The sequence below is a fragment of the Drosophila bipectinata genome, chromosome 3R (genome assembly GCF_030179905.1).
Source record: "Drosophila bipectinata strain 14024-0381.07 chromosome 3R, DbipHiC1v2, whole genome shotgun sequence".
Taxonomy (NCBI): domain Eukaryota; kingdom Metazoa; phylum Arthropoda; class Insecta; order Diptera; family Drosophilidae; genus Drosophila; species Drosophila bipectinata.
This window is the reverse complement of record NC_091739.1, coordinates 12,114,692-12,129,654: the sequence shown is the minus strand read 5'-3', so window position 1 is coordinate 12,129,654 and position 14,963 is coordinate 12,114,692. Positions and strand designations below refer to the sequence as shown.

Below are 14,963 nucleotides of genomic sequence, written 5' to 3'. Positions count from 1 at the left end.
TCTTCGATGAAAGCTGGCAGAGAGACCTAAGAGCGGGCTGCACACACCTGTGTATGGGTGTGAGTGTACGGGCGAGTGAGTGAGCTGGATTACAGGCGCGCATGCTCAGCGCACGCCTCTCCATGCCGCCCCCCTCCCTAGCGATCCCACACGCTCGCCCCTTTTGTTTGCAATGGAATTTCTTTCTTTTCATAAACATGTTTCTGGCCGTGCTGTTGTTGGCTTATTACAGCATTTATGAGGCGAAAGAGCGAGAGGTAGCTCTAAGCCAAAGTGGCATGAAACAAGTTCAGCGCTCGACTTCTGCTCCGCTCTCCTCGGCTCGGCTCAGTTCGGTTCAGATCAGTTCACCTCAGTTGGATGCGTTCCTGGCCAACTCCAGCCAGCTCCAGCTCCAGCTCCGGCTCCCAACCGCTTCTTGAATGACTGCAGCGCAGGAATGCAGTGTTGTAAATAGTTAAGGCCGCACCGACGTCCATGGCGGCCGTGGCTGCGACGCCGGCAGCGACTGTAAGCGGTCCGGCCAACATTGTTGTTGTTGGCCGCAGAATCAGAGCAAGTCGTAGGACCTGGCCAGCAGATCGCGACAACGATCAGGCCAAAGCGCTGGAGCAGGAGCTGATCACTGAACACAAAATGTAAAAAAAAAAACAGGTCAATTAAAAAAAAAAACTCTTAAAATAAATATGTAAATTTTAATCTTTTAGAATGTTAAAAATGTTAAAAAAAATATACAATATTTGATATATTTTTTTTTTATGTGCATCTGAAGCTGTTACTGTGACCGTGGAGCTGGAGCTGGAGCTGTTGCTGTAGATGGAGCAATGAAAATTGCTGAGAGCGCCCCGAGGGCTTCCAACTTGGATTGGGACTGGACATGGTTCGGGTCTCTTGCTGCTGCTCTTGACCACGATCGATAACGCTCATATACACCCAAACACACACACAACAGCCCAAGACAGTGGAGCAGTCGGTGGAGTGTAGGTTATGTTTATGAATTGTCTTGCAGATTTTTGCACACGGAATTATGCGTTTATCTCAGAGGGTTAATTTTGTGGCTGCTGCAGTTGTGCGGTTCTTATTGTTGCTGTTATTGCCGCTGTTTTCCATAGTCTGGGTAATTAAATCGCAAGAAGCTGATAATATATGGAAAGGGGCTCAAAGTGTAGAGGAAAATGGTTTCTTTTTTTTACCATTACCCTTCATTTTTTGTTTTTTTTTTTGCCAAAAGGGTTTCTGGCTGTGCTGCGGCATTTGAGGCTGCTGTTGAAGTTGCTGCTGTGCATTTGCCCGCTAGGAAATTATTCATGATAACAGAGATTGCATTGATTGATTGTGTGGCTGCACTTGGGATGGGTTTGCCGCGGCTCGCCTCAGTGCCGATGGGGTCGCGGGATTGTGGGGGAGCCGCAACTTCGACGGCTCCCGAGCCTGAGTTATTTGGGCTATTATATGTCTGTGATTTGGCCATAAGTTATACGAACATCGACAATCAATTGTTGGCGGGTCTAGGCGGTTACCAAATGTGGCAGTAGTAGCTGGCCCCTGGCAACGGTATTCTGAAATTTAATAGGCTTTAAGAGGAATTCGGAAGGAGTAATCCTTGTAGGATAAGAAGTAATGCCTGGTCTTCAATTATCCGGGAGTAATAGTGACAAGACCATGTCTAAACATTTCTGCAGACTTTCTAAGACCTACATCGAAACTCGTTGAGGTTTCTTTGACACTTTGACCTTGTTACCAGTTTTATATTCTAATTGTTTGTAATTAATTGACTGCAGGATAGCCATTCAGTAAATAAAGTAACCAAGAACTATATATAACTGCAGACATAAACCCAGTTCAGACCCCTAAAAATATGCAACGCAAACGTTTCTGGCCTCGATTTCGAGTTGAACAACCCAGAGCAACCAGAAAAAGCGACATTCGGGGGATGGGCAATGATGGAAGGGGGTATTTATACATATACATGACCAAATATTGGCACAAATGAGCGTGTCTTCAGTGCATTGACGAGCTCCCCTTTTTGGTATCGATCAAACAGCCGAAGAACCAATATAGTAGAGATTCCTTAACTTTTCCCCCAACGGGACTGTCGAGCTGCCATGGCGACAATTGCATTGCACCGGAGGGAAATGCTAATGGGAGTGCTGTGGAATCTCGCTGACAGGGCACGCCATGGCACCAAACACATTATGGAAGCACACTAAACTATATACATATCGGGTGATGGGGGATACTATATGGCATCAGCCAGACGAGTCTATAAAAGCTTTGGCCTGTGTTTGCGGCCGTTTCAGTTCAACTTCAACGCGTCGTCGTCCTGTCGTCCTGTCGCTCAACTTTCTCGCTGAAACAAAGAAACAATTAAAGTGCAAACCGCAAGCCGCAAGCCGGAAGGAAGTGCATACCACAAGTGCTTCCCCAGCTCCACCTCAGCTACAGCTCCTCCAGCTTGCTTCTCCCACCGCGTTGCATGTTGCATTGTGCCGCAGAAACTTTTAGTGTTCGTCTCTGCCCCCCATCCATGTTGCTGGTAAAATGAAAGCCGACAACTTCCTCAAGTACGGTGCCCCTTTGTACAATTCGAAAAGTGTCCGGAGCCACTCGCAGAGCCAACCGCAAGGCAGCCACATCGGAAACATCGCTAACCTGACATCGTCCTCGCTCCTGACGAGCGACGACTTGCGTCATCTCACCCAGCATCGTTCCGCAGGATACTCGGACAGGGAGAGCATTGCCAGCGTTAGCAGTGCGGGTGGCAGGATTAAGAGGCGATCGAGGTAATTTCACTTGCAGGATAACAAACTTTGCTGCTGTCTTGAGTTGTCCTTGCTGGAAGTTGGTCAGCAACTTCGAGCTGACAAAGTACGGGATGACAAAAACATTGAACTCAAGTCCTTCTGCTCTTGTTCTTCTACAGAAATTATGTAACAATTCAATGTTGCAAGGATACGGAATTCGAGGGCATTTCTTGTTTTATAGTATTTAAATCCTAATGAAAAAAGCGAATGGTAGTGTAATAAACTTAAAATATAGTAAGACCTGCTATTCAAGTTAAAACAAACATGATATTAAATCTAGATTTCTGCTTTCCTCCCCACCTTATTTTTCAAAGAAAGATAACCTGGATATTTAGAATTCTATTAATAAATACAGTTACAATATAGGTCCTAAAAAGGACCTGCTTTAGGGTAGCAAGGATTGAACAACCCCTAGGAGGTGGTGTTATTTCAACCATGACGCATGCACTCGGCCACAGGAGCAGGGTTAAAACCCAACTTGTTGTCCTGGCAACAATAGCCACACCACTTCCCAATTGTCACCCCAACAGATAGCTTCAATTTTTTTAGCTTTTAGTTCCTTTCAGTTGCTCGACTGCAACTCAGTTTTCTAGTCAAAATTTTCTCCATTACAATGTGATGTCCTAGATGTCTGATTTAGTGCCTTTCCTGTACGATTTAGAAACTTCCCGATGAAGTCCTCGAAGGGCATCAGCAAGAAGAGCAAGACCATGGATTACACCAACTACGCCTACAATGAGGCCGTGGGTCGCCTTAAGGTAATGCTGGCCGATAATTCATACGTGGCTCCGAAACTAGGAGGTGCCACTTCCTCCTATTTACGGAATTTCAACGAGGATTCCGGGGACAACTTCTCCGACAACTTATCGGTGGGTGGACATAAAAAATGGTTAATATTGTGTTTTTAAAAGTTTCGATTCAATTAGGTTATTGAGCGTCCTGTCTTTTCGGACATTTCCAAGTACTTGTCGCCAAGTCAAAAGTCACGAATGACCTCGTACCGACCCAAAAAGAGCTACACTTCCGGATACATATCTTCCTCCAAGGAAAATCTAGCTTCCAATCCGGTTATCTATCCGAGCAGCTCTGTTCCAGCTGCGCCTCTGCCCGCCGAGAGCGTCCCGGCTCCCGTGGAGATCTTTAGCTTTATTGAGAAGCAGGAGGACTACATCGAACAGTTGGAGAAGGAGTCCAAATACTGTCGCAACGAGCTGACCAATCTCCTCGGAAAAGTCAAGGATGTGATTAATGAAAACGAGCAGCTGACGGAGAATGCCAGATCCGAGCTGGTGGCCTTAGGTTCGGGCAAGTCCCAGCCGGTGGTGGCCACTACAAGTCCATCGTCGGATAGCGATGAGCATTTGGTTTACGGCAGTGGACGAAAGACACCCACAACCCCTCGAAAAGGAGGCTCAAAGGTGGCTCAAGTGCAAAGTCCCCGATATGCAAGTGCTCCGAATATCGTTTACGAGGCCAGGATCAGCGAACTGGAGGCGGAGCTGATGCAGGCCAGCATCGATTTGAGGCGTCTCCGCACGGAGAACGAGGAACTGAAGCGGAAATTGTCCCACACCGATCCCCTTTCCACGGTGGCCACCCTAACCGGAGGAGCCAATTGCGAACTGCACCGCAAGCAGTTAGAGTCCCTGCAGCAGGATAAGCTTAATCTGGAGGAGAGTGTGCGCCACTTGCAGCGGCTCCTGGACGAGGCCAAGGCCCAGAGCCAAGGTAGCGCCTCTTCCAAGAGGTACATCAACGACCTTGTCCAAATGGAGCGATCCCAGGCAGAGCTGGAGGTCCGCCATCTCCGGGATGAGCTGGACAGGCAGCATGAGCGGGTGCGGGAGCTGCAGCACGAGATGGCCCGAAGACTGGCGGAGGAGCGGGCCAGTGCCGAAAGACGCTACAACAGCCAGGTGGACCAGCTGGGCGGAGATCTTAGCTGTCAGTGGGAGCAAGTGGCCAAGTTGCAGCTCGATTTAGAGCGCCAGAAGCGTTACGAAACCGATCTCAAGCGGGACGTGGCGAGTCGAAATTCACAGATCGAGGAGCTTAAGATGGAGCTGAGAGCCAATAGGACCACCTTCTTGGCGGACATGGCCCAGGTGAATGCTGAGAAGCAGTCCCTGGAGCAGGAGATCACCTCGCTCCGGCTCCAGCTGGACCGGGCTGCCAGGGAGACCAAGACAGAGGCAGCTCGTCTCACGGCGGAGATTAACTCCTTGAGGCAGCGACTCGATAGGGGGGACGCCGATCTTCTGCACTCCAAGAGGGAGGTCCTGCGTCTCAATGATGAGATAGCCAACCTGGAGAAGGAGGTAAGACATTAAAGGTGATCCAAGTCTCAGTGATATACTAACTTTAATTCACAGCTGGCTTACGGAGAAATGAAGAACGAAGTTCGACCCACCAAGAAGGATTTGGACAAGCGAATCTCAGAGCTACAGGATAAGCATGGTAAGTACATAAGGTAATCTCTATCTCCAATGGAACACTCTTTCTTCTATGAACACCCCTTAGTATCCTGTCACTATCCTTCCTATAAACTCTGGTTAACCTATTGAAGCTCGTAATGCGTTTCTGTGTGTGTCTTGAAGAAAATTTCCATTCCATTCAATCAAATCCCATAAAATTCCAATTCGAAATTGCCCTTAGAGTGATGTTCAATAGTTTATCCATGAGTTTTTTTCTGTAGCGTGTTGCATTTAAGCCCATATCGAAAATATATGCTTTTAAGCCCTATAACTAAACCGTTAAATGTCTGTTTGTAGCGGAAACGGTAAATGAACTTGAGGAAATGATAACATCTCAGAAGCAACTCATGGATAAACTGACGGGCGAGTGTAAGACCCTGACGGGCAAGTTAGAGGATACGACCTACAAGCACAAGTAAATATGACTGATAATGTTACTCAATGGTTATTGTTAAGAACTTAAATTATTAGTTATGCCTATCACCAATTAATTACTCAAGTAACACTTTAGAATGTTGAGAATATGTGAATTTTTGATTGAAACTCTGTTTGACATACAAGCATAAAAATATATGTGGAAACCACCGCACAGCGCAATATGAAATTCAAGGCCAACCAAAGTTTTTCCCACCAGTATCCGACACCAATTTTCTTTTTCGAGATTCGTTCCACACCAAAGCAAAAGCAAAAGCAAAAAAAAAAATATCAAAACATAAACATCTCGACCTAGCTTGAGACTGGATTAACATGCTGTACTTGTACTTCTTCAAACTTTTCTTTCGCTGCCTGCCTGCAATGCAAAAATTTTTCGCGCTAATTAGAACCAATTTGCGATCGTGTGATGCCAACAACAACAGCAGCAGCAACAGCCACTACAACATCAACAAACGAACCTTTGACCGAAGCTGCAACAACAATAGCAACAGTGTCTACAATGCCAACAATAACAAAAGAAAGCGCAAACGAGTTCATTTTGCTGCCTGATTTGGATATAGCCGAATTGGGAGGAGATGTTGCTCCTGTGACGGCTGCTGATGTTGCTGCTGTCGATGGCGATGAGATCCTGCAGAATATAATCCGGAGCAACGAGAGATTGGCTAAGGAACTGGCCAAAATGCCACCGTTGCCAAAGTTATCCAGCTACAAGAAGCCCCGAAGCAGGCCTCAAGATGCCACAGCAACAGCAACAACATCAGCAATAGAAGCAACATTGGCGGCAAGTAGGCCAAAATGCTTTTGCCCCAGTTTCATGCGACACAGCCATACAATGCGCAGACGCAGCAGCAGCGGCAGCAACGGTAGCGAGGCATGTTGCCGCAGTCGTAACGCCAGCAGGCAGCAACAACCGTCAGCAGCAGCGGCAACATCAGGCAGCAAAGCGCGTACACAAACCACTCACAGCAAGAGCATGCTTTGTCACGGCCATGAGTTCACCCTAGACACACACCACCATCATCACCACCAACACCCAACGCACCGCACCAGCAACATTGCCGCCGAACAGCAGCAACATCATCGCCACTCGGAGTGCTGTCATCCGTCCAAAACGGATCCGTTGCCTTGGATGCAACAGCATCTAGTTTTGAACCAGACCATCAGCAGCAGTGGCAGTGCCTCCAATTGTCAGCCCACATGTCAAGCCCAGAACTTGACAGTGAATGCTGAGAGTATGGCAGCAGCAGCAGAAGCGGCACAAGCCGCCGCAGCATCCACCTGCCGAGGTCCTGGTAGCAATGCTCTGAGCGCCAGCATCAAGCCTAAGCTCTACTTTGAGCAGCTGTTGCAACGCGATGGCTGCCACAAGAAGCCACGCCCTCCCGTCAAGGTGGATGTGAATGTGCGGCTAGTTCCGAAGCAGCCGAAGGTCCAGGACAAGATCACCCGTTCGCTGAACGATACCTTTGTCAAGGAGGTGGATGCGGTGGCCCATGCTCTCAATGAAACCTTCGTCAAGGAGACGGATAACGATACTTCTCCGGAACTGGCTCACATTGATGAGCAACTGGCGGAGCTGGAGCAGGATCGCCAGCGGGATCGGGACGAGGAAGAGGAGGAGGAGGAGCAGACAACCAAGCTTTGATAGTGTTTTTTTAATCCACGTTTTAGTCTTAAGTTTAAGGTATATTCTTAATATAAAGGTTAAGGGAAAAATCACTCTAGTTAAGTTTTTAAAACTTTATTTTTTAAAATGTTATTCATTTTCTAAATTACGTTTAAATATGTTGCTATATGGATTAATGTAAATTTTAGTTTAAAAACCACTTACCTGATTTATTTAATTATAATTTTTAAAGTTTGGAGAAGCAACAGCTACGTGCCACAAACGAGCAGCTGATGTCACGCCTCAGACAAATCTGGGCCAAATACAAGTCACAATTGCCAGTGCACCAAGGATCCTTAGAGCCGAGCTCTGAGGATATGCAGGGAGATGATGAGCACTTAATGAAAACATTATCGGTAAGAGGTTTTATTCACTATCCGACTAATAGTCTCTTTTCTTTCTCTCTTTCTTTCTATTTTTCCTATTTCTTCTATCTTTCTAAAACCTCTATCTGTCTTACCTTCTTTCCTCTGCAAAGAGAGGAAATATCTGCTCTACAATCGAATCTAGAGTATCTGTCGAATCGCATGTTGAGTAATGAGGAGCATATGAGTAAATTAGATACCTCACCACATGATTATACTAGCTTAGTTCCTGGAAAAGGTAAAGTTTATAGAGTTTGGAAAACAATTAGAATCCTAGAGCGATACACACATACACAGAACGAGAGTTTAATTCTCAACTGATTTCATTATCAGAGCCGGAACCCGAAACCGAGGAAGCGGAGAAGCCGGATGAGGCCCCAAATCCGATTTAGACACTGTTACACCCCTTACCCTAAGACACTCGATAACATTCGATTGGCGAGCCACTCTAACCACCAAAATTTCTAAATTTCTTGTACCCACACAGCCGCTTACGACTACCAGGCAGCCACATATGGCACCACAATCGATCCCATACAAAGCACCGCACAACCACACAACAGCGCCGGCGACGACGACTACTCCACTGCAGCCGGCGGAGTCCTGGACGGAGCTTCAGATCCCGCAACAGTTGCCGCACTTGCAGCAACACCATCAGCAGCAGCAACAGCTTCTGCTGCAGCCACTGCCGCAGCCAGTATTGCTGCCGCAGCAGCAACAGGTCGCAAGAGCAGCATTAGCAATGGCAAAGGACTCCTCTCGGACTATGGACTCCACGATAACGATGACGAGAATCTCAAGGACAACCTTGGCCTGGGCGAAAAGCAGCAGCAGCAGCAACAACAGGAGCAGGAGCGCCAACGGGAGCGCGAGGAAAGAGACCGCGAGTTGCAGCAACTACGCGAGCAGCGGGAAAAGCGGGAAAGGGAGCGCGAGAGGGAGAGGGAGCGAGAGCAGGCAGAGCAGCAGCAGCAGGCGGAGCAGCAGAAACAGCAGCAGCAATCCCTGCCAGAAAGCAGCATCAGCAATGCCGGCAGTGCCAACCTGGCCGCCTACAACACGGACTACAGCGCCTACGACCAGCAGCAGTACGATGCCAGTGCCTACGATCCCAACGCCTACGCCCAGCAGCAGTACGAGGGCCAACAGTACGACTACGGGGATCCGGGGGCCGGCTACGACTACGGAGCCACCGATTACGGACAGTCTGGATACCAGTATGACGCCACGCCAGCAGGCCCCGCGACCACTCAGCCGCAGCCCTCTTACCAGGCAGCTCCCCAGCAGCGAGTGGATTACCAACGATCGCCACCTGCGTCAGCGGCGACAACGGGCATCACGTCACCGCCAGCCACAGCAGGAGGTGGTGGTGCAGCCGGATCTCCCGGAGCTGGAACAGGTCCAGCAGCCCCTGTATCCGCTGCGAGCCGACCACAACCGCGCTCGGGCAGTGGAGCTGTGGGGTCAGCAGCTCCTGGTGTCGGACCAGTCGCCGGCGGCAAATCCACTCTGCCACAACAGCCTGCCCCGACCACCGCCGGCAAGAAGTAGCTGGAGTCCCGACTGCGAGGACCCCCTGCCCCTGGAAGGCTCTATAAGTAGCCCCAGCCTGATGCGCTCCTCCAACGACGAGACCTGCTCCGAGCTAGCCGATCTCAGCGAGACCTTCATCCTCCTGCCCGACTACGGAGGCGGAGGCTCCCCGGATGACGAGGAGGAAGAGTTGAGCTTGTCACCGGCCCACACCACAATCATCACGGCCAGGAAGTCGAGTGCTCCGGCCGCCATCCAGCAGCAGGGGGACATTGCCAACGAAACAGTCGTCATCGAGCGCGATCTAGATCTAGATCAGGAATAGTGGCACCGAGTTCTCCAGCAAAAATTTTTTCAGTAAAAATAAATAATGTACTTTTGACTCATGTGTTCCGGAATAAATTATTAAACGAAATTCAAGTTTTTTTACAAATAAATTAATTTAAAACTATCGATCTTTAATTAAGAAAATAGGGTGCGAAAACAGAAATATGTTTCGTCATTATGGCACTATGCACCAGTTCTAACGTAGTCTACGCGGTTTTCCTCCTTTATTCTTGTATTCCAGGAAAACAGCAATTACTTTTCTAATACTTACCCGGGTAAATTTTATTCGTCGCATTCTTCCATTTTTTGATGCACATCGAAGGTGCTCACATCCCTGATTCGTAAATGGTATTCCGTTTCCATATCCGATTCAAAATAGGTTAAATATTGAAAAAATGGGGTCGGGAAATATCCATTTTAGACGCCCCCTGGTCTTAACGTGGTCCACAAGGTTTTCCGCCCTCATTTACCTCAGGAATATAGCCATAACTTGGCTAAGCCTTATCCGATCCACAAATGGTTTTCATTCCCGATCTTAACTCTTCAAGCAGGTTCATATTTACTAAAAAACAGGCTAACTAAAATCGGACCCAATTTTCGCCATTTTACAAAGGGGTAACATCATGATTTCGGCCAAAAATCTACCCAAAATTTTATTCATCGGATTCTTTCATATTTTGATGCAGATCGAAGGTGCTTACATCCTTGATTCGTACATGGTATTCCGTTTTGACATCCGATGCTAAATAGCTTAAATCTTGCAAAAAAGGTGTCGGAAAATATCCATTTTAGCCACCCCTTAGTCTTAACGTGGTCCACAAGGTTTTTCGCCCTCATTTACCTCAGGAATATAGCCATAACTTGGCTAAGCCTTATCCGATCCACAAATGGTTTTCATTCCCGATCTTAACTCTTCAAGCAGGTTCATATTTACTAAAAAACAGGCAAACTAAAATCGGACCCAATTTTCGCCATTTTACAAAGGGGTAACATCATGATTTCGGCCAAAAATCTACCCAAAATTTTATTCATCGGATTCTTTCATATTTTGATGCAGATCGAAGGTGCTTACATCCTTGATTCGTACATGGTATTCCGTTTTGACATCCGATGCTAAATAGCTTAAATATTTCAAAAAAGGTGTCGGAAAATATCCATTTTAGCCACCCCTTAGTCTTAACGTGGTCCACAAGGTTTTTCGCCCTCATTTACCTCAGGAATATAGCCATAACTTGGCTAAGCCTTATCCGATCCACAAATGGTTTTCATTCCCGATCTTAACTCTTCAAGCAGGTTCATATTTACTAAAAAACAGGCTAACTAAAATCGGACCCAATTTTCGCCATTTTACAAAGGGGCAACATCATGATTTCGGCCAAAAATCTACCCAAAATTTTATTCATCGGATTCTTTCATATTTTGATGCAGATCGAAGGTGCTTACATCCTTGATTCGTACATGGTATTCCGTTTTGACATCCGATGCTAAATAGCTTAAATATTTCAAAAAAGGTGTCGGAAAATATCCATTTTAGCCACCCCTTAGTCTTAACGTGGTCCACAAGGTTTTTCGCCCTCATTTACCTCAGGAATATAGCCATAACTTGGCTAAGCCTTATCCGATCCACAAATGGTTTTCATTCCCGATTTTATCTCGACGAATAGGTTCATATTTAAAAACAAGAAAGGAAAGCTAACTTCGGGCGGAGCCGAAGTTTATATACCCTTGCAGCTAAAACCGGATATATATCGCAAACATCGGATATAGTTGGCCGATCCTTATGAAATTTGGTAGGATGGATCAAAATATAATCTGTACCAAGTTCCAGCTTTCTATCTTCAAAAACACGAAAGTTGGGTCATTTCCGATCGTTGAGTTATATGGCAGCTATAGGATATAGTCGGCCGATCCTTATGAAATTTGGCATGTCGTATTATTTTGCCAAAAATAGCTCTCATGTCAAATTTGAACTCTCTAACTCAAAAAACACCAAAGTTATACCATTTCCGATCAATCAGTTATATGGCAGCTATAGGATATAGTCGGCCGATCCGGGCCGTTCCGACTTATATACTGCGTGCAAAGGAAAGAAGGGTGTGTGCAAAGTTTCAAGACGATAGCTTTAAAACTGAGAGACTAGTTTGCGTAGAAACAGACAGACGGACAGACGGACAGACGGACATGCTCATATCAACTCAGGAGGTGATCCTGATCAAGAATATATATACTTTATAGGGTCGGAGATGTCTCCTTCACTGCGTTGCACACTTTTGGACAAAATTATAATACCCTCTGCAAGGGTATAAAAAACTGACGACCTAAAATCTGACCCAATTTTGGCCATTTTTCATGCTGCCCTGCTGCCCTATCATATCCTTGCTCCCTTGCTATCCTAGGCCAGCTTTAACTTATTTATATTTCAGAGTCTAAAACTAAACAAAAAAAACTACAATCCATAGAAATTCTAAGTTTCTAAGTCTCTAAGTGACTCCTTTACTTCCACAAGTAATAACTATTAACGTTAAAACTAATAAACAACTTTATGATGTAATGCCCCGGGCCCAGGACCACGCAACGCTGTCAAAACAACTAGAATGATGGCCAGATAGGAGCAGAATGTCCTGACAGACAGGCTCGTCAATTGCCAGCGACAACCAGCCAAGCACTCATAAAGTGCCAAAATAAAATGAACTTGACTTTGACTTTGGAGGATTGGTGTTTATGATGAGGTAGTAGTACTGCCACACAAATATAACTTAAATTTACTGAGTGTTTGACCGAAGGGTTGGGTCCTAGGATACGTCGGGATATGCGGTGGCTATGAGGCGCTTTCCCTTCCAGTCCCAGGCGTACGAGAATATGGAGGCACTCACGTGACCCAGCTGGATGTGGCAGGGCTCCTTTTCCGGGGTGGTAAGGAAGCAGGCGGTGTACAGGCTCATATCAAGCTCGGGCGACGTGCCCACAAATAGTCCGTTGTAGGGCTTTTGGATATTATAGAACGTGTGTCTGATACTCAAAAGCATTTGTTTGGGCTATTAGAGAATAATTTCGTTAATATTATTGCTATTATTGGGAAGTGTGAATGACACCTAGTTGATGAACTTATCACCTCACCTTTCCCATTTCCTGGTGCTTCATCCAGCCCTTATAGTCCACATTGCCGCGCTGCTCCTGATCGGCAAAGTAAAGCCAATTGTGCAGCCCCAGAACCTTCTGGTCCCGGATCTCGGCCATGAAAACGTGCTCGAAACTGGAGCTCCCTATAATGCCACGTCCCCGGGAGTAGGGAGTGAACCAGAGCTCTTGCAGCAGACGCAGCTGGTCATCGTAATCTGAGCTCACAATATCTGTGGGAGATTATCAAAAGGTTAGATACATACTAAAAGCGTCATTCTGGTATCTCGTCTTACCCTTGTTCACCAAAAATCTCATAGTTAGCTTCATCACCCGGGTGTTCATGACCGCCCTAAGGAAATCATGCTGCTCCTGTTCATGTTCGGGAGTGGAGTGTTCTGCCACGCCCACATCCAACTCATAGTTGTCAAAGAGTCGCATCAGCAGGGCGGTTGTGGAGTTGGCATCCCTAACCAGCAAGTCCTGATGCAGTTCAAAGAGGCTGAAATGGGTTGGTAACAAATTAAATTTTGTTAGGAAAGGTCCTCCTTCTAGGAGCACTTACTTTCTCGGGGCACGATCATCGTGGGCTCCAGATGAGGTCTTTCCCTGAATGTTCACCTTGTAGAGGTATGGACTGACCTCCAGTTCCTCCGCGTAGAGATTCTTTGAGAGGGTCAGCACATCGTCGGGCGTCTTGGGAAGCGGTTTGCTGTGGAAGTACTCTAAGAGAAGAAATATAAACTATATAAGATATATTTTCTCTTAAAATAAAAGAGATTTCTGACCGTAAAAGTGCCAACTCAAGATGCCAATCGTGATCAGCAGGCCAACAATCACGAATCTCTTGAGTTTCTGGCATTTTTCTCCGTCGAAGGGGCTGCTGCTGTTGTTTGTTTGCTGCGGCACTGCGTCCATTTTAATTTAATTAACAAACACTAATAATAATTAGTTAAACATTTGTTTTTGTGCCTTTTGTTTGTACCCTCGATTCGTTTTTGTTTTTAGCTGCTTTTTGGCAATAGATCTTTTCTGCGAAGATCGAGTTTATCTGCTCGAAGTATCTGGTCACAACAACGGTCGAAGTATCTCTGAGATAGCTCTGCTCCAGCGCTGATCCCACTGCTCATATTATGCACAAAATTCCCCCAAATTGGATAACTGGTTCTCCCGCTCTTTCTGTCAGTTGGGGCCTTCTTGCTCTCTGGGGGATCATCTGTTTCTGTTTGTTTTTGTCGTCTGCTTCGCCAGAGGCTCGTTGTTGCCCAGGTGCGGATTCAGGTTGCCCCCCACTATTTGGGTACTTCATAAAATGACAGCATATGGCGATAAGTGGTCAGTTACATGAATATATTCTTGCTCACACAAAAGTATGCGAGACCAACAGTCTTTAGCTTTAATAAAAAGGGTTTTGTTATAACCCTAACGTGTAGGTACTCAGTAGAAATAAAACAAAAACATATCAGAAGATACATATATGAGTATCAATTGCTTCTATAAATCGTTGGGGTAATAAATACTTTGCTTTTTCAAACAAAATTCTTACAAATGCTAACATATGGCCAGGCAGGTATGAAAATTCCAAAACAATTCCATTCGCACACATTCATAATTTTCAACGTGCCTAGAATAGTGAGTACTCTGTGGGGTTACTTAAACAAATAATTTAATCACGCAATTACCAATTTGCTTGTATGGTTAAATATCGCGTCATTTGTATGACCATCTCGACTGTAATTTAATGACACCCGAATCGGGTCTAAACATTAGTTTGCCAGGCCACAAGCCACCAACAGGAAGCAGTGACGTCTTGAGAAAACATTGAATAAATACAATTTAATACAAAATATTGTTTAATTATATAATAAAAGTTGAAGTGTGAAGCGACATTCGTCACTGAACATTTCTGAAGGCAAAACGATTATTCTTATGGTAACAACATGCAAAATTTTAATTATCAGAAACAAAATGGAAAGCCAATATTTTGGCACGCAGAAGTAATTATTGGCACAAGTTCTAAAAATATGTCAAATTAATTGCAATAAATTATTTCATATCTTCAAATTATTTACTAAAGCATAATGGAAACTTTTTTTTAGTATAAATATAAATCTTTAATTATCTTAATCTAATTCTACATGGAAACAACATTTTGGATGATTTGTCATCGTAATCTAAAGCTCTATTATCCCGGGAGTCATTGAGCATGTTTTTTTTATTGGTTAGAACTTCTGTTTTGTCT

General features: G+C 45.6%; 2 protein-coding genes across 5 annotated transcripts; one reads left to right on the top strand and one right to left on the bottom strand.

Moving 5' to 3' along the window:
• Positions 1 to 2,311: 2,311 nt before the first annotated feature.
• LOC108129912 (serologically defined colon cancer antigen 8 homolog) lies at positions 2,312 to 9,667 on the top strand. Of its 4 annotated transcripts, XM_043212182.2 has the most exons (8): positions 2,312 to 2,783; positions 3,466 to 3,673; positions 3,731 to 5,122; positions 5,177 to 5,261; positions 5,576 to 5,693; positions 7,858 to 7,982; positions 8,232 to 9,034; positions 9,096 to 9,667. In XM_043212182.2, the coding sequence occupies exons 1-8, from the start codon at positions 2,542 to 2,544 to the stop codon at positions 9,600 to 9,602; spliced, it is 3,480 nt and encodes a 1,159-aa protein (XP_043068117.1). In that variant the 5' UTR covers positions 2,312 to 2,541; the 3' UTR covers positions 9,603 to 9,667. The 4 variants fall into 4 exon arrangements, with proteins under 4 accessions (XP_043068117.1, XP_070137904.1, XP_070137905.1 ...); XM_070281803.1 differs by lacking the exon at positions 7,858 to 7,982 and adding an exon at positions 7,573 to 7,735 and having other exon boundaries at positions 8,232 to 9,667; XM_070281804.1 differs by having other exon boundaries at positions 8,232 to 9,383.
• A 2,523-nt stretch (positions 9,668 to 12,190) lies between these two features.
• Positions 12,191 to 13,930, bottom strand: EndoU (Endoribonuclease U-specific). The gene is made up of 5 exons (XM_017247383.3): positions 13,510 to 13,930; positions 13,287 to 13,446; positions 13,018 to 13,223; positions 12,722 to 12,954; positions 12,191 to 12,639 (listed from the first exon to the last, which is right to left on the bottom strand). The coding sequence occupies exons 1-5, from the start codon at positions 13,637 to 13,639 to the stop codon at positions 12,397 to 12,399; spliced, it is 972 nt and encodes a 323-aa protein (XP_017102872.2). The 5' UTR covers positions 13,640 to 13,930; the 3' UTR covers positions 12,191 to 12,396.
• Between the last annotated feature and the right edge of the window lie 1,033 nt (positions 13,931 to 14,963).

Coding starts and splice junctions, on each gene's coding strand:
- EndoU (XM_017247383.3), bottom strand. CDS start 13,639: ATGGACGCAGTGCCGCAGCAAACAAACAACAGCAGCAGCCCCTTCGAC. Junction 13,447..13,509: donor CTTGAGTTGGCACTTTTACG/GTCAGAAATCTC, acceptor TTCTTCTCTTAG/AGTACTTCCACAGCAAACCG. Junction 12,955..13,017: donor GAGATTTTTGGTGAACAAGG/GTAAGACGAGAT, acceptor AATCTCCCACAG/ATATTGTGAGCTCAGATTAC.
- LOC108129912 (XM_070281803.1), top strand. CDS start 2,542: ATGAAAGCCGACAACTTCCTCAAGTACGGTGCCCCTTTGTACAATTCG. Junction 2,784..3,465: donor AGGATTAAGAGGCGATCGAG/GTAATTTCACTT, acceptor TGTACGATTTAG/AAACTTCCCGATGAAGTCCT. Junction 7,736..8,231: donor ACTTAATGAAAACATTATCG/GTAAGAGGTTTT, acceptor GTACCCACACAG/CCGCTTACGACTACCAGGCA.